At 42.1% G+C, this 24,170-nt stretch overlaps 2 protein-coding genes across 3 annotated transcripts in view; one reads left to right on the top strand and one right to left on the bottom strand.

The window, feature by feature from the left end:
• Positions 1–1,704: 1,704 nt before the first annotated feature.
• Positions 1,705–16,873, bottom strand: DCLRE1A (DNA cross-link repair 1A). The gene is made up of 9 exons (XM_030951682.1): positions 15,938–16,873; positions 12,927–14,411; positions 11,461–11,594; positions 10,178–10,296; positions 8,523–8,666; positions 7,499–7,644; positions 6,369–6,523; positions 3,085–3,226; positions 1,705–2,457 (listed from the first exon to the last, which is right to left on the bottom strand). Exons 1-9 carry the CDS (start codon positions 16,350–16,352, stop codon positions 2,291–2,293), a joined length of 2,907 nt encoding a protein of 968 aa, XP_030807542.1. The 5' UTR covers positions 16,353–16,873; the 3' UTR covers positions 1,705–2,290.
• Positions 16,874–17,346: 473 nt separating this feature from the next.
• NHLRC2 (NHL repeat containing 2) overlaps positions 17,347–24,170 on the top strand; it is a 33,706-nt gene continuing 26,882 nt past the window's right edge. Inside the window, exons 1-3 of one of the 2 annotated variants that reach the window (XM_030951045.1) lie at positions 17,347–17,532; positions 20,271–20,460; positions 22,342–22,494. In XM_030951045.1, the coding sequence (XP_030806905.1) occupies positions 20,298–20,460; positions 22,342–22,494 (316 nt within the window). In that variant the 5' untranslated portion in view covers positions 17,347–17,532; positions 20,271–20,297. Of the gene's footprint in view, positions 17,533–20,076; positions 20,461–22,341; positions 22,495–24,170 lie in introns of those variants that run through there. The other variant, XM_030951044.1, reaches the window with a different exon arrangement.

A 24,170-nucleotide genomic window follows, 5' to 3' on the forward strand; every position in this document is an offset into this window, starting at 1 on the left:
AGGGAAAGTAAGTAGGTAAGATGGAGATCTCCTACCGTGAAGGTGGATGAAATGCTGTAGAATTCATCCACACACAAAAACCAGAAGGTGGAAGTGCAAATACAAACCAGAGAGGGAGGAATGAAAGCACCCAGTGGGCCAATGCAGGGATACCTACAGCAGAGCAGGGAACTGGAAAAAGCCTCCAGCACTAAAGCCCTTCTGCTTTGCTGACCAAAATGAGCCCATGACCATCAGCTGCACATCAGAGCAGGATTTACTGGGTCTGTCCAGCAGATGCCAGTTTCACCATTCCTGGGGTTAGTTTCAGAAATCAGTTTGCTTTTAAAAGAAAAAAGACCCAATCCCCCATTCTGTGTAACAGGCTAGAAACTGATAGCAGGAGGTCAAGAGTCACAGAGAGGCAACAGGTGCCTCACACTCATCAGGCTGCACTGAAAGTTGAATTTTTTGGGTTCAGAGTTACCAGTGGCACAAACTGAGGGAACTGCAAAAGCAGGAACAGCATCAGCCCAGAGGGAGCCCCCCCACCACATACACACACACTCATTCTCTGTAGGAAGTCATTCTTGAAAATGCAATTATGGAAGCAAGGTGTTAGAATTGTGACTAAGATTTGACTCTGAGGTGCTTATTCCAGCCTCTCATAGTCTGTGCAAAAATTAGACAGGAAAAAGACCCTGAAGGACAAAAATAAGCATGCATAATTCCTTAACAATTCAACTGGTAAAAGCAATTGCGTGCCAAATAGGATCCCCAAATTTGCTCTGATTTGTACAAGGCATTCATTCAGGTTTGGTACTTGCAAAAGCCATAAAAGATACTTCTTCACACACCTCCAAAAAGGAGTGTGAAGAAGTATCTTCTTCAAAAAGGAATCCTAGGAATTCTCCTAGAAACACTCCAGTCCAAGACAGTTACCAGTTCTTGTGACAGCCAGCTAGCACTATGCACGATATAAAGCAAAAACTTCAGATTCCTTTAAATGCTTAATGTAAACTGAGGCATTTAACACTGCCTTATGTCAGTGAAATACTCATTCACAATTCTTTGAGTACAAAGAATCTTATTGCCATCAGTTCCTCAGTTATTTCTCTCACAAGACAAATAAAACAAGTGACTACACATTACAGAGCTCATCACTCAGAGACAAGGATCTGCTTATACTTACATTGATCATTAAAAAAATGTTTTTACAACATAAAATAGCACTGAGACAAGCTACTCTGAGGGGCTGGGGAAAGACTCTTTACATGTGATTCCATCCTGGAACTTTGGAACAGTTTTTATTTTAGTGATTAAGTTTTTACTAGTGTGCCTGCATGCACCCACATGCTTCAGTACATAAACACCAGGCAGATGCAGAAAAAGCAGCACTGGATAATCTGGTAGGAATTAGGGCAAAAAATGCAAAGTGAAATTTACCTTTCTGCTGCCAGTGCTAGTATTTGCCTTTCTTGTTTTTCCAGAATTCAGGTGACAAACCTGTATATAGACAACCCTGCAAACCCCAGTGGAGATTCCATGGTGAGGAACCACTCCTGGGCTCTGAACACCTGCTGAGAACTGGCACTGCACAGGACATAGGAGCAACTTCAGACAAGCAACATACACAGCACATCCACCAAAGATACTGCAGACAGCTTGTTCAGGTTAGCAACTGTGGCTCTGAAAGGAAATGCATTTTGCTCAGAAAGAACACAGAAGATATATTCTTTATTTTAAAAAACATCGCTAAAAAAAGGCAAAAAATCTTGAGCAGAATGTAGAAGTGTCTTTTGTAAACAATTGTCTAAAGTACATATGCTGCAGGAGCCCAAGTCAATCTCTCACAAGGTTTTTTTAAACAGTATTTAAATCACAAGAGTCAGTTCTGCCTCATGAAATGAGCTTCTCTGAAGCCTGAGCTGACAGCATGTGACATATGCTTAGTATTGCCTCATTTATTACAATAACTTATTTTCAGAAATTATCCTGGAGACTGTTGAATCCCCAGCATTACACATCTGAGCATCTCCACAACCTGAGGAAAATTAAGAACAGGGGAAAAGGAGCAAGAAAAAAATAACCTAAAATATGAACTTGCAAAAACAGTATGTTGTGGGGAAACAAAAAGTAATAGATACACAAGAAAGCAAGGTGCCTTTTTTTTTCTTTTCCCAAATGTATCATTCTTCAAAGAATGGCAGTTTAGTCCTCCCTAAATAATGCTTCATGGAAAAGGGAGATTAAAACTCATAGGAACTCAATTCCCATTCCAGTCTACTTCCTTTGAAATATACATTCTTCTTTATTTTTGCCTATTGCCCTCGGTCATCCAGTCTCTAAAATGCATTTCCATCAAGCTTCTGTCTCTCCAGTCACCAACATTGACAGTGGGGATGATTTTCTGTGGCTTCAACCACTGAACAAAACGCTTCATTTCCAGGTAACTGCTGTGCTCACTGTAAGGAATTCCTGAAATGAAAACAAATCACAGCCATCTGTCAGGCCACTGAGCTTCCTCCAAGCCTTCCAGCTAAGAAATACTTTAGATAAAAGGGTTTTTTTAAATTCCTATTTGGGATCTAAAGTTTATAGTTAAGGTAAAACTACCTCCCTCCCTCCCTCCAATTTTCCCTTCTAGGAAAATTACCTTGCATTAAGTCACCAAGTCATTCATCAGTGCAAGCTAAGCAACATCAGTGACCTGGTTAAAGGGATGTTAAGGGTTTTAGCTCCACCCACCAATAAGAACTGAGAGGAAGACACATTCTCTCAGAAACAAGACACAGAATGAAATCTTGGCTCTGGAACTACACTGCCACCAGCATCAGTCAGGCCAAGACTCCATCCCTGAAGTCTGTACCTCTATCAGGTGAAAGTCTTTATTTGCATGACAAGGACAGGTACAAAATGTATTTAAAAATCTGCATTTATGGTGTTATCAATTACTCATTTCACAGATCTCTCCTGAAGAGATCTGTTCAGTTTCTCAATGAGTTTCCAGAAAAAGCAGCAGTTACAAAATCAGAGTTTCCAGAGTAAAAATAGGAAAAGCATCCACACAAAGCCAAATGCACTGAATCTTTGCTATTCTTATACCATATATAGTGATTTTTCCTCTTGTCTGAGGCTTGATATCCTCCAGAGAAAGGCATGAATCAGAGTAGGTCCATCCCGTAGGTTTGAAAGCTAGAATTTGATCAAAATTCTCAGAAAACTTATTCAAGTGATCTTGTAAGCCCTGTGGAAAAAAAAAAAGCACATATTTAATCCCATTAAATAGCTAATTAGACTAAAGTTTGGCCATTTCATGATGGAGAGGATTCAGACTACATTTTCTTTTCATGTGCTGGCATTTTTTAATTTTAATGAGCATCTACCTTGCAATTATTAATGACAAATATTGAGATTTGCAAAACAACTTGTCCCTTGGGATTTTAATTTCTTCATCTGAATTAGGCACATATGTACAGCTATGCATTACAGATTAGAACACATTAGGAATAATCATTCTTATTCTTATAAACCTTGCTCCACAAATCATTGATTTCTTCCTCTAAACTAGAGGTCAACAGCTGAGTGGAGACAGAAGTTGGTGAAATCCTTCTTCATGGCAAAATCATCACAGAGGTTTTGACACCTGCTTATGCCCACAAGTAACCAGATTTAATTAACCTACCCCAAAAAACTTACAGCAAGCCAGTGCACAAGCTAAGTACTGATCTGAGCACTAAACCATGTTTTACCAGCTCTCCAAGACAGGAAGGAAACCACCTCTCATCTTCTCACTCTAAAAAGGAAATTACCTTGAAAAAATTTCCAAGTATGTACAATCTTATGCCTGCATAAAGTGAAGTCAGTATTGCTTCAAGTTAAAAATAGAAAATCAATTTCATGTGTCCTGTACAAAATCTTACAGGCAAATTCCTAATCTGAAAGCCCTACAAGGTTACAGAACTCAAAATCAAACTTTCTATTAGCAGGAGAGAGAGGAATACAAAATAAAGGCTGATTACAAAGGAGAGTAGAGGGGGATAGATGGGCTGTGATAGAAAATTATCTAACCTGTCAGACACTTGAGAACTCTAAAACAGGGCAGCAGAAAGCTGCCACATTTAACAACACCTTCAGTACAATGTCCAGTAGCAACATTTTAAAAGAATTTTTAAAAACTCTACCACAGAAGACATTTCATTCAGCAACAGGAATTATGGCTCACTGCTGTGACTTTCAACACACAGTGAATGTTCAGTCCTCACTTGATTAAAGGTATAACTGTAGCAGTCTAATTCTCCTTCACACTTCATTTTGGGAGTATTAACATAGATTAAGGTAATTATTCACATATTTTCTCCCCTTGCTATGATGAAATCTAAATATAGTACTTCAAATGCAATGATTATTATATTAACAATGCTAATCTGCTTTTGAGTTTTGTTATAAATCAAGTGTGCAACAGTCATATTAAGTATGCAATTTCAAGCTTATAAAAAAATTATTTCTGCATTTCAATCACTTTGACTTCTGAAAGTCTCACCTCAATGCCAGTACAAGGCCTTGCTGAGTTAAACAACATGAAAGATTCACAGACCCACAGAACTCAGTTCCCTGGGAAGTTTCCACCACATAGTCAAGTTAGGCAAAAGCCTCAATTTTCGAGTTACAAAAAAATTGTTTGTTGCAAAAGAACCATGCATGCATTTTGGAAAAGATGGCCTCTTTCCCCAAAACAAATGACTGCTGTGGTTGCTCATAACAAGTCCATTTTAAATACACATTCCAATTTCTTCATTTATTGCTTTAGCCAACCTTCGCCCTTTTGAATGGAAAATGTATTTCACTGCTACACCAGCCTCTTTCAATCACCGTGACAGCCTGATATTCAGAGTGTCACTAAAGTCAGCAGGGTACACAAACAGATCCCATAAGATAGGAAAACACTCAAACATGATTAAATATTTAATTTACCACCAGCACTAACACCACTTAAACTCATCTGGCTTATTCAAGAACAGCCATTTGTCAGTACATACAGCAATCCCTGCATTTTACTGGGCTAAAACCAAATACTGTAGTGAAGTACCACATCTCTGGGTTGGTTTTTTTAAAAAATATTTTCTTAGTATATATCAAAAGCAAAACTAAGATAAATGATCACATGAACTCATCTTTAAGCATTTAAAATTCCTTTTCAGGGTCCAGGCATGGCTTTTGTCACGCTGGAGATTTGTCAAGAGCCTGCTGGTGGTCAGAGGTGAGACCCTGCCTGACACAACTGCCTCCCTTGGGAAGTAAAGCTGCCCTTGAGGATTTCCTCCATCCCCTGAAAGTCCAGCTCTGTCAGTACCCATGCATGCTGGGCCAGGTGACTTAGCTACCCAGAAATCTGCAGAAGAAACTCAAATCAATTCCTGTTTAAGACAGCACAACACACGAAAAATAAATCCATGCATATTTCCATTACTCATTTTCTGCTCCACCACGGAAAACATCATGGAACAAAGTTAAAGCATTAAGATACTAAGTTCCATCTCCTGCAGCTCCATCCAAACCATATAGCCTTTTTTACTCCTTTTTAGGTCAACTCTGACCTCGACTTGTCCTGCAGCTAAATACCATCTTGGTCTGAAGGATTTGCTTGAGATGGCACAGCAGGCCTGAAGCAAAACAGGAAAATTAATCCAAGCCTGTAAGGTATAAACAGCCATGGGTTTTTTTCTTTCTTCCAGGTTACTTTAATCTAAAGCCTGCTGCTTTACCTTACTGCCCTTCAGTATTTTGTCTATTTAGAATAACCTAGGAATTAGTCATCTTTCCAAACAAAGAAATTCCCAGAAAAAATTCTCAACAACAAAACTCAGTGTCTCAAATCTCAACCAAATGCGCATTTGAAATCAACTTAGATGAAATCATGCTTTAAAATTAACTGGTTTACTTGCTTTTGTGACAAATATTAGAGAACTGGTCGTTGGCCATGTTCATAGGCTGCCTCAAAACAGAGGCTCACAAGCAGAAAATCCTTTTAGACTTTTTCTACACTGGACCAGGTAAAAGACAGGCTGAAAACAGGAACTCCATATCACAATATATTAACTGCTAAGAGGACAGATCAGGCAGTCATTACATAAATCTACTTCAAAAAGGCCTGCAAAGAGCAGGTCTTTGAACAAGCCTCACCTTATCTTGTACAAGTACCACATCATGTTTGGAGAAGTTATTCATGTTTAATTGCATTTCATTTTCAATGTATTGCTACATGTCAAAGCCCCACTACATAAATATGATCTGACAAGAGGTTAAAAAGCACCAAACACAGCACTGGTTGGGAAGAGACAAGAGAATGTTACTAGCACGTTCATCAACAGTCCATTTCCTGAACTTACCTTAAAATTAATTTGCATCATGGGAAGAACATGAAGCAAAGTACCCTTCCAGTCCACGCTGATGAGGGAATTGACAGCTGCTGACTCCAAGCACTGCAGGGTTTTGTATTTGTCACGGGACACACTTGCCTTTGAGCCCAGAACTTCAGCAATTGCTTTAGGATTCGTTAGGAAGAAATCAGATAAAGAAAATTGTAAGAGTTCTTTTTTGGCTCGTTTTGGACATAGTCCTGATTACTGTACAAGATAATTTTTACTATTAGAAAAGAAATCCATATTCAACAGGATATAGTGTTTTGTATTCTAACATTAGGAAGAGAATCCTATAATGGGAGTTAAAAACCTTTGTCCCTTACATTTTAGCAGCAGAACTTTGTATGACAATTGGAAAAAGAAGGAAAAGTACCTTGATAAATTCTAAGTCACATTTGTTTGGTAGAGTGTTACTGAGGTCAACTGGTATTTATTCCAAAGATGCCAGAAACATGCAGTTTTTGGAACAGGTGACAAACAGCACACACTGAAGACAGACTAAATTTCAGTGAGAGTAAGTTTTGTATTGATGATTTTAAATATGCACAAATGGTGCATATCTGCCTGCTCTGAAGCAGACATTTGGGCAATCATGTTGGTTCCTGGTGCTGTAACTGAGTGAAGCATAGCACACAAGATCTTCACTTAGTCAGAAAAGATATATAATATAAACTGGAAGGAAAAGCTTAAAATAGAAGTCTAGTCTAAGAATAACATCCCTTTGCTGTTTCTTGAAATTATTAACAACAAAAATGTCATAAAGACCTCATTTATTTATTTTTTAATTACTCTTAGCAATTTTCTCACCACAGTCAATTAAAGAGGTTCATACAGTTAGTATATAAACTGGCCACATGTATATTCAGTGTGGGGGGAAGGTTGTAAACATGGTAGAACACTATTTCTTTCAGAAAGTTAAAACTTATTGATTAGGAAACTTAAAAAATAGCAGGAGGATTATGAAATACATTTAATTTCTTTACACTATATCTGAACATTCAGACTAAACAACCTTTTATGCGTTCAAGAAAGCCATCTTGTAACACCAAATTAGACATTAAATTAGTTATTTGATCCAATACACTTCTTTTACATACCTAAGAAAACTTTTTCTTTTCCAATGGAGTAAGTGCCACAGACAACTAGAGTTCGTGGGTTTAAAGTCACTGTCTCAAAGGCAATGTTGACAGCAAACTGGATAACCTCTTGTTGGGCAGGAAAAGTGTACTCAGGGCTACAATATCTGGGGCAGGGAAACAAAATATATCACTTTGTTACGAAAGATAAAAGACATCTGAAATTGCCATGAAGGCCCTCAAAACTCCAGGTACTCAGGAAGTGAAAAAGACATTACTCTTCTATAAAATAGCACTCTGTTAGAAACACTGAGGTGCCCAGATGCAATTGTTGCAACAAAAACCACACTGAGCATATATCAGTGTTTTCTCTACAATTATTCACTGTCTGGTACTGAATTCTACATTTTGTTCTTCATAAATACCAAGTGCTCTTGCAAGCTTGATATTTCTGTCACGTCCTGATTATATCCTTATATCTATTTTTTGTCATACACACAAACCATAATGTAAGTCATTACTCATTCACAGAAACATAGGGAGCAGAAATGAAAGTCTGCAGCTGGGCATTAGTCATCATTCACACAAAACCAATTTTATATAAAATGAACCAGAGGAAGGTCTGATGAAAACTCCCAAAACTGATTCAGCCTTTTGGCATTCTTTCACCTTTGAATTCCTTCACACTTCTTTTTATAATAGAGTTGAATCCATTGAAAACTAGTGTTCCATAAACCGGAACATTTAATGCATGAGTTTTCACACCCTGAATTTAATACCACTTATAAATAATGTGGTGACCTGAGCAAATACTTCAGCCTCTTTTCCACCACCCACTTTCATTCTCTAATGTAACAGCATAACCAATGAATGAACAAGCTAACATGTTTTTAATAAATCTCTGCTTTTATTCAATACTAAATAGAGGTAAAAAGTGTTATCACAGCAATGTAATTTAAAATTACATTTATTTGGTTCAAAGCCTTACTAAACTGAAAAGACTAAGAATAAGCAATTAAAAAAAATCAATTTCCAGCCAACTCACGTGGTATCAAGGTAAAGGGTGTGGACTTTCTGGCCCATCAGAGCAGGGTAGCGCTCCATGGAAGGGTCTGCTCTGAAGTCCCCTGTGTGCAGAATAACAGCCCCACTTGGCAGGTAGAAAAGGATCATTGCTGCACCTGGACAACTGAAACAAGCAAACAAACAAAAAAGCCCCACACAAATTATGCCAGCTCTCTATACTGATAAACTACTTTAAGAGATAGACCACCCTTCAGCAGTAGAAGCACAGACAGAATAGCATTTTAGATCATAGATACTATGCAGACTAATTTAGCTAGAAATTCCTGATTTCTAAAGGAATTCTGCAGCTAATCCTATGGCCACACACAAACTTGAGTTCTCACCTGAGATGGAAAGAAGAAAAAAACCCACATCAACAGTAAAGCAATCAAACATTAACTGCCTCTTTGGGATACCCCACCTTCCAGGCATGGCACAGATCCTGCCTCAGCTGCAATCATTCTATTATTTGATTCAAAGGGGAAACAGCACACCAAAGAGAAGCAGCATTCTTGTTCAAGACAAACAGAATCATATTGCTGCAGATTCATCTTCCTTCCTGCAGAACTTACTGGAGCATTTTTTTAAATTCTATTTGCAGATTTTAAATGTTGTTCTAGATCTAGAAGTCCCTGGTTATAAATACAACTCCCTTACTGGTGACAGTAAATCCACTGTGCCTTCTGCAGCTGCTTGCCAAAGCTTTCTGAAGGGCAAGACTGGAAAACCTGAGTGGGACTATTTTAGATATCAGTCACCTGCAAAGGGTAAATGAAATCTCAAAAAAAGAAAAACTGGCATGAAACAAAGTTAAAAGGACAGAATTGGTGAACTCTTCAAGAAGCTGAACTTTGTAGCTGAGGTACGTACAGGTTTTAAATTGGAGCAGAGAATCAGAGGGACAAACAGGAAAAATGAGAAGTATACAAATTACATAAGCAACAAGGCTTCCTTCATTCCTAGAGAGGGTTCTCAGAGGACTTAATGGAGTTTTATCGCTTCAAGTATAAACAAATCCTACACCAAGCAATGTTCAAACCAGCTGTGACACAGTCCTGCATTTCAATGTATGTACTGCACAGAATGGAGTCTTCCTCTAGCCCATGGCCAAAAAAAGCACCAAGAGGCAGAACAAGAGCACAGGACTAAAAGTCAGGTGCTGCTGAACTTTAAATCCAGCATTACCACATAGTGCCAGTCTAACAGGCAAAATCACACCCTTTATCACCAAATTCAGTAGAAATCTTGTCCAGATTTCAACAGGCTTTTCTTCAAAGTTCAATTTTCAAAATGTTACCTAGGTTATGTCTCTCACAGGATCCAAAGTACCACATTTTATTTTAGCTCAGGATTTCCCTATCATCCGTTCAAGGTACAGAAACCTAATCTGTCTGATAACCAAATCTACTAGGCTCCCAACCAGACACCAAAAACCAGGAAGTGTTCAGACCACTAGAAAATCATTCAACCTCTCAAGCAAAAATTACGGAGCTACATGTTGTTAACACAACATACAGAAAAAAAGTTTAAATTAAATTCAAAAACAACCTCTGTTTCATTTTTGGAGATAACTCATCTATTTCAAAAGCTAACTACCTGTAAGAAATTTTCCACAAGGAATGCAGTGATACCTACTGATTGGCATCGAGCAACAGCACTTTGATCCCACTGACCACACACGGCGTGTCCATGGGCAGCACGTGGACATACTGCTCCTGGACCCGGAGCTTGCTCTTCACCAGATTGCCAGTTATCTGCAACACAGACAGGATTTAAAACAGGAACAAAGTCTGAAAGAAGCATTGTTTTGCTTTAGAAACAAAAGCTCTCAAAGCCAGACTGGCTTAGAGAGAAACTATAAGGCCCTGGGTGTAGCCAAGCCTTTCAGCAGCATTGCACCTCTGAAAAGCAGACTGAGAAAAGCTGTCTTCTTTTAGAAGCCTGTCAACAGGCTATAGTAAACTTTTAAAAGCCTGTCAACAGGCTCTGGATTGGAATCAGAGAGGAGGCAAACAAGGGGGAAGAAGATCTGTTGCACACTATCAAGTCAAGAGAAAGAGGTGGGTAAAACCTTCTTTAACCAAGTGAAGAACTTTCCAGGTAACAGGCCCCTGGACCTTATCAAGGAGAGCAGCAGTCACTCCAACTGCAAGGGCAACACAGGACACAAGCATTCCAGGAAACTTCCAGAATGAACCATAAACAGGTTTTTTTTGATGCAAGCTCTGGATATGTTGATTAGGCAAGGTGCCCTACCATGTTACAAGTAAAGAAGAGCTGGTTGGACCTACAACAGCTAATGGCAGTCGTGGCCATTCAGCAGCCCAAAGTACAGGACACAAAGCATCAGTCTGAAATAATTCCACTTGCTTAACATGGAAAAGAGATGGCTCATGCAGAATCTATTTCAGACTTCCATCACTGAAATAGTTTAGAGAAAATGGAGCCAGATTCTTCATGATGCACACATACAAGTTGCAAAAACAAAAATTTCAAATGTATTATCAGGGAAAAAAAAAAACCCAAACCAGAAAAAGTAAGCACTGCTACAGGTTGCAAGGAGACGTAGTAAAATCTGGCCAATGTTCAAAATTTGACTGACAAAAAGAGTCCCTGCAGTCTGATCTAACTTTGAAGGTAGACACACACTGTGCAGAAGATAGGTCTATGTGACCTGTACAGATCCTTTTTAAACCTGATTTTTTTCATGATACCTAGGGAGGGAATTTTCACTAATCCTCTAGATCAGTCAAATCAAGGTAAGGATTTCTCACAAACAAAATGCACTTTCCCCTGTACATATCCACTAACCCAATAAAGGACCTCAACCACTGATCTTCTCCTTACTTTCATCAGTACAAAAGTGAGTACAGCTGCATATGGATATGATGGTATCTAGTAATCTTGAAAAGCCTTACCTTATTACAGTAGATTGGAAACCTGAAGTTTTTTGTCAGTCCACTGTAGTGGTCAGAGTGAAAATGAGTAAGGAAATAAGCTGTGCAGCCTTCAATTTCCCCATACTGGAAGGCATCAACTGTAAAACCAGTTCCTACAGCAAAGAGGGAAGAGAAGCCAGCCAGTGAACATGCAAAGTTCAAAACCAATTTCTAATCAGATGTTGTTTTTGTTTTTTTCTTTCTTCCCAGTTAAAAGGTAATAGTTATTCTGCTTACAACTGAAGGAGCCATTTAAAGATTAATGTGTTTTGTGTATCAGTCAGCAGTGGCAAAAGGAGATTTTCACAAACTAAAAATTATCACAAACTGCTCACAAAGGCCCCCCAAATATGTTGTTCAGCTGCCCTCTTATACAGATGGCAACTAGTTAAGCAAATAAGACACATTTATCTGCATTCAACTGGTATTTTTGGAAGTTTTTGGAAGATTGAAATCTAATATTAATATTTTAACACTAAACAGGTAACTGCAGCTTAACAGAACTGCATTTTGCAATCAAACTGCAATTCTTCAATTATCCTAGAGTTAATATTTCTCTTAAAGCATGCAATAACATAATTATTAAGCAAGCAACCTGGGGTTTTCAAATCTCTCTGCTGAGATGAAATGTGCCTGACTTTTTGTACGCTTTCAGTGTTTGTATAAAGATGTTGCATAAAGACAGATGTATAGAAGACAACCTTCTCTCTGCAGATACTTCTTTTAAATGCAAACATGCTGATAAACAGTCCTTTTCCATTGGGTTATACTTTCTTAAAACCACCAAATAGTGCACAGAACTAATTCAGCTGGTGGCTCTCATATTTTTCATTTTATGTTACACAATTTTCCCAAATTTCCCATTTTTCTAGGAGAACTAGAAAGAGTTCCACTTAATTGAGGCTAGAACTTCAAGTCAAAAAACCATAGCAGTCTGATCTAAGTAAAAATCCTTAACCAAAAATCCCTCAAGTGTTTGAGAGTAACCAGATTCAAAACTAACTTTAGTGGTGTGAGCATCTGAAGCTGAGCATCTGAAGGTGCTGAACCATCATCCTTTAAATTACCTAATTGCTTGAGGAGACTGAGAAATTCTTGGTTGTCTTCTTTACTAAACTCTTCTGCTGTTTTCTTTCTTTGTTTTCATAGTTAAAATAAATAATATTTCTATTACTATTGAAGCTCAAATGCAAAATCATACTCAATTATTTAATGTTAGTGTTAAGGAAATGATTGCTACTGACAACACTATTTTCAGGCACAACTGAAGCAATGCAAAAAATTAATTTCAGGAATTAGGAGTGTGCATTAACCAGATATATTTTAAAAATAATTTAAGAAAATAGTAATCAAGAGTAAAAATACTGAAGTCTAAAATTAGGACAAAACCACAACATTCCAGCCAAAATACATTAACCTCTATGAAAAACCAAGTTACCTCTCACCTGGTATTTTCTTGTAGAAGGGGCAGTGTTTTTTTCTTGGTTCTTCACCTGTAGTAGGTAATTCTTTAAATTTTTTTCTCCACCTTCGTTGGCCACCAGAAGGTACATCTGCAATGGCTTCATTTTTACTAGAACTTTCTGTAACTGCTTCCACATCTCCCACAGACCCCTCAGCCTTCCTTTTTTGCTGTCTGGGCCTCTTTCCATTAGGAGACACAGAGGCAGGCATCTGCTTTTTCTCCTTCAAACACGCCTCTCCTTTGCGTTCCTCCTTTGCTTTGGGTTTTAACCCAAAGAAAACACCAATGTCCATTTGTTTAAGTTCTTTGGCAGGACTGGATTTGGTGTTCACAGTTGCTAATGAAAGAGATGGCACTGATTTAGAAGAGATGGGGCTGGGAAAGCACACAGCAGCTGCACTAAGATTTCCCTTTTTCTCCACTGCTGTCTGCAAACTCTCCTGGTGAGCTGTTTTTCCAATGGCACTGGCAGTCATTTTATTTGTACCACTTAAAACGTTACTTGGCTCCCTCAAACCATTACTCTTCTGTGTCAGAAGAGAGCCAGCATCTTCTCTGTCTAGCAGTGATGATGTCCCAGTAAAACTCACATATGCAGAACCCAGAGCACAAGCACCAGCATCTTCTGACTCTGTGGCTCCTGCTTTGGCAGCAGAGGAAATCAATTCTGGCTGTTCAGCCTCCCTGTAACTACAAGCAGAAGAGGATCCACTGGCTACCACCCCTTGCTGAGGATCTAGATGGTTCAGTGTGTTTTCTTCCCCACAGAGGTTTTTTTTAGTTATGAAATTTTCCATTTTTGCATGCTCATACTGAGGTTTCCTCTGTAAAAGAAGTCCATCAAATGTTTTAAATGCCTCAGAATTGGAGTCTTCTTCTGAGTTCTGCACTTCGAATAATTTATTCTGTGATACTTTTTCCTCCTCTTCCTCTTCACTTTCCTCAAATGTACTTAGTGGTGAGTAAGAAATTCCATAGTCATTGAAATCCACTCCTGACTGTAGCAGACTTGGCTGACTTGTATCTTTCTCCACATACAGATGATTTCCTGTCTCACTTTCTTGAGAGGATGCAAAATCAAAAAATTCAAATTTACAATGATTATCTGGCATCTCTGGATGCTGAAGTGTCTGCTGAGGTTTTTCAACACCTGCAAAAAAGGAAGTACTTCCACTAATTATATTTAGAGACTTCATTTTTGGTGAATTCCGTACCATTGATGCACCATCATCGTTTGGAGAGTGCTTTATTTCAGTAGAGGGTTTCTCATTCCCTGAGGTTTCCTCTGCATAACTTGGGGAGCAGCTGAGCTTTGCAGCAGTAGAACCTGTCATCTTCATGTCCACAGTGGTTCCCAAAGGCTTTACAAGGTACTCCCCTGCCCTGTTTGCTGCAAGCAGAAAATGGCTGTAACGCTTGTAGTGGGATGGAATGGTGGAGGTGCACTGCAGACCATCAGGACACTCTGTGGAAAGAGTCAAACAAAGGAGCAATGTTAACACCTTTGCAAGTACAGTTGGCACAGTTACAATAAAAATCTCATGTGACAAGACTTTTAGGAGCTTTTTCCTATAAACACAGCTGCTTGAGGACAGAAAGCACAAATAAAAAGTAATTTTCAAGCCACCAAGGCCTCTTGCTCTGAGCTGAGCAGTGAGAAGCTTCCAGCCTAAAACCAAACAGCTGCTGCTCACACAGCACTATGCCTGAATTATACAGCCCATTAAAAAGAATACTTGACCCCATTTCAATGCTGTGCTCCTGTAATCACATGGCTTCTGGTTTAGAATTGTCTGACATTCAAGCAAAAAGCTCAGAAAAGTAGCACCAGAAAGAGCCACTACACTTCAAATGTAAGTAACAAATAAATAAACTAAACCTCAATTCTGAATTAACCTGAAATTCCATTTTAAATTGATTGATATAACACACTAAGAAAAAAAAAAAGAAAAAAGTTGTGCATTTACCTATATGAAGAAAACATTCAGTGTTGAGATGCTAGGGAAAAAAAAATCCATAGCACTTTCCTAGGCCTTTCCCAGCAACAATTTGCCAGCCTAACTTTTCAGGCTTTTAAAGTGAATGCATAAACCCACCAGAAGGATTTTGCACCTGTTAATTAAAGGAGTAAGACAGAAATGAGGTGTTAAAACACCTGCCTTAAATTAAAAGCACTGCCAAAATCAGCATGAAAAGACTTACTTGTCATTGTTCCAAAGAAGAAACTCAAGGAAGGTTATCAAAATATAACAAGTTGGTTGCATTACCTAAAACAGCCTTTACCTATGTTTCATGACTGTATGCTTTCTGTTTTACAAAAGTTATGAGGTGTATTAAGGACATAAATTGGATACCTGAATCTGTTTAGCTATGGTATTTCCCCATGAAACTAGAATTTGCAATGTGTCAGTTTTATTCTTCTTGTACAGAGCGCAAAAGAAAACAGTTGTCTTATGATACAGGAATGTTCGTCTCCATTTCTATATAAAATTTCTAAACTATAGTGGGCCACAAGTTAACATTTCAAGTAAATTGGCACATTTCAGCTTCCAAATGTCCATAGACAACTGAACAAATCACATGAATACAAGATAATAAAATTTATACCTGAGGAGATAGAAGCTTCATGTCAAAAGTAGCACTCTAGTGCCTGAAGGTTCTTTCCTGACACTCTCATTGTAACAGGTTTCATTATTTTAAATATGCACCTTCAGTTTGTTGAATGAAATACTAGAACTTGATAAACAGCCATGAAACTTTCTCAGAGTTTTGAGATTAGATTCAGAAATGAGATTTCCATGTTTTTCACAAAGAAGCAAAAATTTTGTATAAAAAAAGGACTGATCAGTAACAACATAATAAAACATGATAAAAATCATACCAACTACCATTTCAGATCTTGAGCTGAACATAAAATTGAGGTTTACAACAACATTTCATGAGAAGTTTGTCAAGTTTTCTCTGAAGGCTTTTTTCTTATTCTATTCATACCTTTTTCAATGGGTCCTGGAGTTTCCAAACATTCATAGACGTGCCACTGAGGTGTCTGGACCAAGAGCAAAGAGAAGGGCATCTGGCAGCTGGGACAGAATCCATCGTGAACGGGCTTTGCACTTTGTGAGCTCTGCTCTGCCAGGCTGCCCACACTGTCCTGGGAGTGCACACTACTGTCTTCTTGACATTCATCCCCATCCTGACCTGCCCCTGAGCTCTGCTTGGCTTTCTGAGGTGTACCAGTTTTTGCTGTCGATTTCTTTTTTCCATTTCTCCTTCTTTTTGGCCTGCCCTTGCCAACACTTACTTCCTGCACAGGAGTGGAGATGCTCTGTGAGTTACTCTGATGCTTTCGCTTCCTAATGGACTGGTACTCCCAAATGTCCTCTTCCAATAAAGCATCTTCAGACATGTCAACACATTAAATATTCCCCTTTCTTCTAAGCAACAGTTCACAAAGCTGCCTTTCCTCCCACTAGTATATTTTCTCTTCCCTCCACTCTTCACTATCTGAGGAAAAGCTCCAGAAGCCCATGTTAAAAAAGCAACACTGGCCCACAAACCAAGCAGCAGTCCCTGACGGAACAGGAGCATGGTGGATCCTATCCCAAAAATAATTCAACGAGCCTCTCTTTGTAGATTTGCAATTCCTCCTGTCACACAGGGCCCGACTCTGCAAATCCTTCCAGGTTGAGCCATTTCCTTCAGCTTCTCCCCAGCATCGTCAGCTCCACCCGGCCTCGGCGGGGGCAGGAAGATTTTAAAGATTCCTGCCCGAGCAGCAAAAAAAAAAAAAAAAACGAGGAAGAATTCAGCTACGGGATCATCGTCGGGGGGTCCCGGGATGCTCCTCCGGATTGTCCCACCGGAGTGCCCTGTGATGCTCCTCCAGAGGGTCCCGGTGCTGCTCCGCGGTGTGTCCCAGTACCGCCCTGCTCCTGGATGCCCCGGGTGGGATGTCCCGGGTGCTCCGGAATGTCCGATCCGGGATGCCAGTGCTCGATGTCCCGGTGCTCCCGAATGTCCCGGGATGTTCCCTGGGATGCCCCGGTGCTCCCGAATGTCCCGGGATGTTGCCTGGGATGTCCCGGTGCTCCCGAATATCCCGGGATGTTCCCTGGGGTGTCCCGGCTCCCGCCGGTCCCGCGGCTGGCGCCTCCTCGGCCGTTTCCCGCCGTGGCCGCGCATTCGCTTCCGCAGGTTCGTTACAGCGGCTGTCGCTCAACTGCTCCGCTTCTCCCATATATGCTCCCCAAAAAGCCCCAGATCCCACCGTTTAAATTACTGGAGCCTGGTTTCGACTTTTTCCGGTGCTGCTCAATTTTTTGCATCTTAAAAACGGTGAAGCAGCCGGGCGGGAAGCACGGGCTGTGTTGAATCTGCTGCGCGGGAATCTCCACCGCGGGCTCCCTCTGGGAATGTGCTGCTGCGGAAACCAAGGATACGTAAAAACACGGCATACGTGAGGAGTTCCGGCTTTGAGACGGACGAGTTATTGCGTGTCTGTACTTTGTGCTTTATTTTCTTCTTGAGTCGCGGTTTTCCGCGCTGGCGCCGCGGGCGGTGCCGAATGTGCGGCGGTGAAGCGCCAGGCCGGAGAAATGTTAAGAGAAAGCTTTTCAGCTTAAAGACTCACTTTGAAATGTCAGCATTTATTTCCCACCCTTTCATATTTTCCTTCGAGACTCATTTGGCTGATCTAAAAACCAAAATACAGTGTCATGCAAATGGAATGTTTGAGACAGAAGGTGAGCAGTGAGGGGGCTGTGCCATGGCTATGGCTTCAGCAAAGCCCTCAAGCTCTTGCTCAACGTCCTTCACCATGAAGGATGACAGTATTCCTGTCACTGGAGCTGGAGCGCAGCGAGGAGCATAGTGCAGGGTCGCTGACAGTTAGCAATTGCGCATGCGTGGCTTAGGTCACTGGCTCAGCGTGGAGAGACTGGATCGGGACCGGGGCGTGCTTGTCGCGTGCCAGTCGCGTGCCGGTCGCGTGCCAGTCGCGTGCCGGTCGCGTGGCGGTCGCGTGCCGTCGCGTGCCAGTCCGCGTGCCGGTCGCGTGGCAGTCGCGTGCGTCGCGTGGCGTGGCGGTCGCGTGCGTGGCGGTCGTGGCAGTCGCGTGGCGGTCGCGTGCACTCGTGTGCCGGCGCGCGTGCCGGTCGCGTGCCACTTCGCGTGCGGTCGCGTGCGCGGTACGCGTGGCGTCGCGTGCCGGTCGCGTGGCGGTCGCGATGCGGTGCGCGTGGCGTTCGCATGGCACTCAGCGTGCGGGCGTGCGGGCGCGTGCCGGGCGCGTGGCAGTACGCGTGCGGGCGCGTGGCAGTCGCGTGGCCGCGTGCGGCGTGTGCGGCGCGTGGCGGTCGCGTGCGGGCGCGTGCCGTCGCGTGCCGGGCGCGTGCGGACGCGTGCGGGCGGCGTGGCAGTGGCATGCGGTCGGCGTGCGGTCGCGGGTAGCGCTCGCGTGCCGGTCGCGTGCCGGTCGCGTGCCGGTCGCGTGGCAGTCGCGTGCCCTTCGCGTGCCGGTCGCGTGGCAGTCGCGTGCCGCTCGCGTGCCGGGCGCTTGCCGGGCGCGGCGGCAGTGGCGGGCGGGCGCAGCGGCGGCCGCCCGGCGAGGCAGCGACGGACGCGGACGGAACCTCGGCCACCACCCAAGTGTCGGCGCCGTGTCGGCGGGGCCGAGGGGAACTTGAGGGGCCGGAGGAGCGGCCGCACTAGCGGCTAGCGGGGGGAAGCGCCGGGGCTGCGCTGATGCTGCTGGCCGGGCTCGTAGAGGCGGAATTGAGGGGCGGGGCCGCCAGCATGGCCAAACCAGCGGCGGGAGCCGCGGTAGCCGGCAATGCAGGGACCAACGGCATGGCAAAGGCGGGGATGGCGGCAGCGGTGCCAGGGGCCACGACTGCTGCTCTGTGTCTTACGGGAGTTTAAATGCCCCAGGTTTGACTTGGTTCTGAGCAGAGGGCAGTGAGGAGAAAGGGAGAAGGCTGTGCTGCAGGGCAGCTGCATCCAGGCAGAGCCAATTTGGGGAGCAGCCTTGTCTAACAGCATTTCATTTTCCAGTTTACTACATTACATTTCATTTTGCACTTCTGCTACAACTGCATGTCAACAGGTTTCAAATATCCTCCAAAGTCCCAGCAGCCTGCTTGAAAGTGTTGTGTCTTTATCAGACCATTGATGCTCCTTCTGAAATGTGACTCTCACTGGCTGCATCCAAACTTTGTGCTTGAAGAGCATTTCTAATTAAAGCAGTTTGGGCCTTTGGGGAAGAAGGGGCTGCAAAGCATTTCCTAAAGCATTTTCTACTCCAATTTCATTGTGAGGAAATACACCTGATGCATGATGCAGGGATTAGGATTGAGACAAAGATGACCTTGGTGCGTCAATTTTACTTGGAGAGATTGAAAAACACAGGAAGCCCAAGTGATGATCCCAGAGGGTATCCCAGTCTGGGTCCTGTGAGCTGTTCAGGAGCTGTGAGATGCTTGTCTTCATTCACTGTGCTATTTAGGGTGTGCTGAGTTCAAAGGAAACCCCTCTTGGGTGCTTTTGTGAATCACAGCTACCCTGCCTACTTTTATTCTTACCTTGTTTATTTTTATTCTTATTCTTACTTTTATTCTTAACTTGTCAATTTAATTGACAAGTTTCTTCATAAATGTTGTCCCAGCATTTGGATTTCTGAAATCCAGCCATTCAAATGGGCAATGCAATGACTGAGTATACCGGGATATTCCCTGGATTGCCCCGGTGCTCCCGAATGTCCCGGGATGTTCCCTGGGACGTCCCGGTGCTCCCGAATGTCCCGGGATGTCCCCTAGGATGTCCCGGTGCTCCCGAATATCCCGGGATGTTCCCTGGGATGTCCCGGCTCCCGCCGGTCCCGCGGCTGGCGCCTCCTCGGCCGTTTCCCGCCGTGGCCGCGCATTCGCTTCCGCAGGTTCGTTACAGCGGCTGTCGCTCAACTGCTCCGCTTCTCCCATATATGCTCCCCAAAAAAGCCCCAGATCCCACCGTTTAAATTACTGGAGCCTGGTTTCGACTTTTTCCGGTGCTGCTCAATTTTTTGCATCTTAAAAACGGTGAAGCAGCCGGGCGGGAAGCACGGGCTGTGTTGAATCTGCTGCGCGGGAATCTCCACCGCGGGCTCCCTCTGGGAATGTGCTGCTGCGGAAACCAAGGATACGTAAAAACACGGCATACGTGAGGAGTTCCGGCTTTGAGACGGACGAGTTATTGCGTGTCTGTACTTTGTGCTTTATTTTCTTCTTGAGTCGCGGTTTTCCGCGCTGGCGCCGCGGGCGGTGCCGAATGTGCGGCGGTGAAGCGCCAGGCCGGTAAACAGCGCCCGGGTGCGGCGATGGCGGCGGGCGGGCTGGCGGGGCTGCTGCCCGCCCAGACACAGCTCGAGTACGCGCTGCTCGACGCCGACACCGCCCAGGAGAAGGAGAACCTGGTCTACCAGTACCTGAAGAAAATGGACAGCCGCGAGCGGGACCTGACGGTGCCCGAGCTCGGCGGAGGTGGGTGGCGCGGCCCGGGCGGGGCCGGGGGCTCTCCCCGTGTGGGCTTTGCCCGGAGCTGCCGCTGCCGGCGAGGCCGGGCAGGGCCGGCCCCGTGAGCCGCTGTTCAAATGGCTCTTGAACTACAGGAGATGTCACTCCTGGGAGCGCCAGGAGAGAAGGGCAAGGCAAAAGAATCCCTTCAAACATCCTCTCCGTGATAAAACACGTTCTGTAAAGCCTCTCTTCTAAATCTGTTCCCATCTGTGCTGTGTATTCATATCTGTCGCCTGTGGTCATAGTGAGAACTTTACTAAGTCTCCCTGCGTTCTCTGAGCTCTCTTGGTTTCCCGGAGCATCCCTGAGGATGTTCCCCAGCTCTCTGCTCCATGACTTAGCCTTAGTGCTTGTCAGTTTTCATGCCCCGGTAATACAAACTGTGCTGGAGATGTCATTCGTCCTCCTGCGGTGTTTTTCCCCTCTGACACATTTCTGTCTCTCCTTGTGGCAAGGGGGAAATCAAAATGTAAGATCTTGCAGGTCCTGCTCAGGATCTTTGTAACCTTTGAGAGGCTCCCTGCAGCTGTGGGAGCTCACATCACACTGCAAGACAGCTCAGGAGGTGAATTTCAGGGTTAAAATCACACATATCATGGGAATGAATTCCAACTTCTAACGTGTGGAGCAAAAAGGAATGCTCTCTCTGTCTAGATTTGGGGCCCTAAATTGAATTTTGGCTTTTGCCATTAGTATTGTTTCAGTATTCTGTCAAGGCTTATTTTCTCCTCTAAAAAGAGCTCAAAGAAGTAGCCCATATCTATGAAAGGTATTTTAATTCTAGTGAAAAGGGAAGAAATGATGTGAAATATATAAACTACCCTTTTCTTTTGAAAAGTGAACAGCAAAGCTCCTACACTGTGGGAATAATGCATATATTTGAATTATCCTCATTATTCTCACCAAAGCTAAATGTGTGTGCAGCCATTTATGTTTATAAATATATGGAGATAGAGAACAGTCCTCCTCTTGGTGAAACACAAAACAAGCCTCCTGCTGACTTGAGTAGGAATAGCTTCTGGAGCTGGAAGAGTTTATTTTCTGAAACTGTCAAAGTGAAAGTTCAAAAACTAGTAAGCTTTGCATTTTATCATAACTATCTTTTCCCTCTATAATTTTCAGAAATGCTGAGAGATAATACTGGCAGACCACATTCTAGGATATTTATTCCTTATCTTGATACCTGTAATGGGATCAGAGGAGGAAAGAATGTTTTCATGTGTCACGTCAAGTGTTTAAAATAAATGACCAGGAGTACTGTTGTGTGAATCTGAAAAAGTTGTCTTTCTTCCTATGTGACAGAAATAAGTGATACCTGTCATTTCAAACTTTGAAAATCAAGATCAAAGGTATAAGCACAAGAATATTTCAATCTCTAAAATCAGTTCTTTACAGAACTGTTGGAAGAAATCATTAAGAGTTTAACACTTTTAAACTGTTACTAGCTTTTATGTGAGTTTTAAATAATGGATTGTTACCCAAATGGCATTGTTGGGGGTTGAATAATGTAGATCATGTTTTAAAATGTATGAAATTTGTTCTGAGGCTTACATGTTCTTTCAGTGAGAAAGTGCCTATATAAAGCTGCAAACTGCACTTTCATATTACAATGAATCTTATTGATAATATTTTCACTTACTAATTATGAAGAATTGCGGAACATAAGGATGAATTGCATAAATAAAAGACTTTTTGTTTGCTTTTCTACCTGCATAAAAAGGGATGTCAAACTCTTTTTTTTTCCCTTTCTTTTTTGTTTTTAATTTTGTTTTTAGGTTAAAAGTACCAGGAACATTGTGTTGCTACCCTTCCCCTAACTGGCTGTCGCTGTTCTCTGAATTCCAGATCTGCAATGGTTAAACACTGAAGGTCCTATTTCTCTTCACAAAGACCTTTGTGGAAAAGTTGTGGTGTTGGATTTCTTCACTTACTGCTGCATCAATTGCTTGCACCTGCTGCCTGACCTCCATGCCTTAGAGCACCAGTACTCTGATAAAGGTAAAAGTGCTTTGGCTGGCTCAGAACAGAATTTCCTGGCACTGTTGCAGGCTGAGGAGCTGAGTCACTTTGTTGCTGGTTACTAAACTGCTGGCAATATTTCAGGGGTGTCTAAAAATGTCTTCTAATCTTTTAAGTAGCCTGAAAAAGGTGACTGTGTGCACTTCCATCACATTTTTAAATGGGTTAAATAAAGTGTCTGTGTAGTTAGGCAAACAGGATATGTGCTTAAAACCCAAATCTGATACCTCTAGAAATAAGGTGACTTTCATAAAGCTACTCAGGAATGTGAAATACAGGCTCAAATAACGGTAACTTTCTTTCCTTCACTGAGGAACCAGCTCTGAGAAGAATATAGCGAAGGTGGTAGAGTGGATATAGACAGGTGGTAGAATAGGATGTAGATCACTTCTTTTTTCCATTGGAACTGAAATAACAAAATATGTAAGCTTAATGTAGAATTTTTTTGTATTGGCATCATGTTGTATACCTTTAATAGCCCTTTATTCTAGAGAGGGAATTATGGTTTTTAAAGTCACATCTGAAATGAGATCAGTCTCTCACTCTGACTGAATAAAAATGGAGGGTAATTTCTGTTTGGAATGCAGTGTCTTGTCATGATGGCTTGTCAGAGATAAGCTGTAGTCTTACACAAGAGTGTGTCAGCTACTCACTTATCTGGGATATTTTAATTGGCTGAACAGGGAGATGAAGAACAGTGTTACTTTCAGTTCTGAAATACTGTATTAAATACAATATTTTTGTAGTAAATAACATGATAATGTTTTATTCTCCATTGTTGTTTCTGATTTGTTCAAATGCCCTTACGTGGAGCGTGATGAAACTTCAGCTGTGTGATCACCAGAGAGGAGAAGTTTAAGCACAGGAGGCTGTAATGTTAGGGTGATCCTCAATCATTATAAATGTTATAGCACATGTGCCACGGCTCCGTTGTCTGGAAGTTCAGGAGATCTGTTTCAAAGTGAAGACTGCTTTCCATAGGATTGAATGTCGCCCAGCATCTTTATCTGATGTGCTCTCACTGCTGTCTTCACTGGTGCTATTTCTGTATTTCAAGTGGCATTCAGAAAGTTATTTTAAACCCCAGTGCATATTCAGTTCGTGTTATCAGCAGTCCAGAAATTACTTCTATAAGAGGAAGTACTTTTTAATATTCAGAAATAGCTTGGCATAAATCCAGTGTTGTGCTCTGCTATAATCCTTCAAAGAAATTGTTTTAAATGGAGTGTATATTGTTATTTCTGAGCATTGCATTCATCATTTCCACAGCAATTTTCCTCATGAGGGGATGTTGTACCTTACTTGTGCTGTTCAGGTGTTGACTATAGAATTGTCTTTCCAGCTTTAATGATGTTTTTGAAGGATAGCTACAAGCACTGGTGCTGATCCCTTCACAGTTAAAATATTTGACCTGCTTTTTAGACTTCAGCAGTTAATGATTGCACAACTTCAGCTGTCTGATACTGCAACATTCTGTTCCAATAGAGTTGATAAGACTGTATCAGTTAGAGTGAATTTTTAATTTTTCATTGTGAAATTGTTATATTAAGCCTACCATGTTTGTAATGAGTGTTGTTTGTCATTTTGTCATAGTTGTCAGTGCTGCCATTTTTATTTGAAATACAGAATACTGTATTGATTTTGGAGGCCTGTTC

The sequence above is a fragment of the Camarhynchus parvulus genome, chromosome 6 (assembly GCF_901933205.1).
Source record: "Camarhynchus parvulus chromosome 6, STF_HiC, whole genome shotgun sequence".
NCBI classification, from domain to species: domain Eukaryota; kingdom Metazoa; phylum Chordata; class Aves; order Passeriformes; family Thraupidae; genus Camarhynchus; species Camarhynchus parvulus.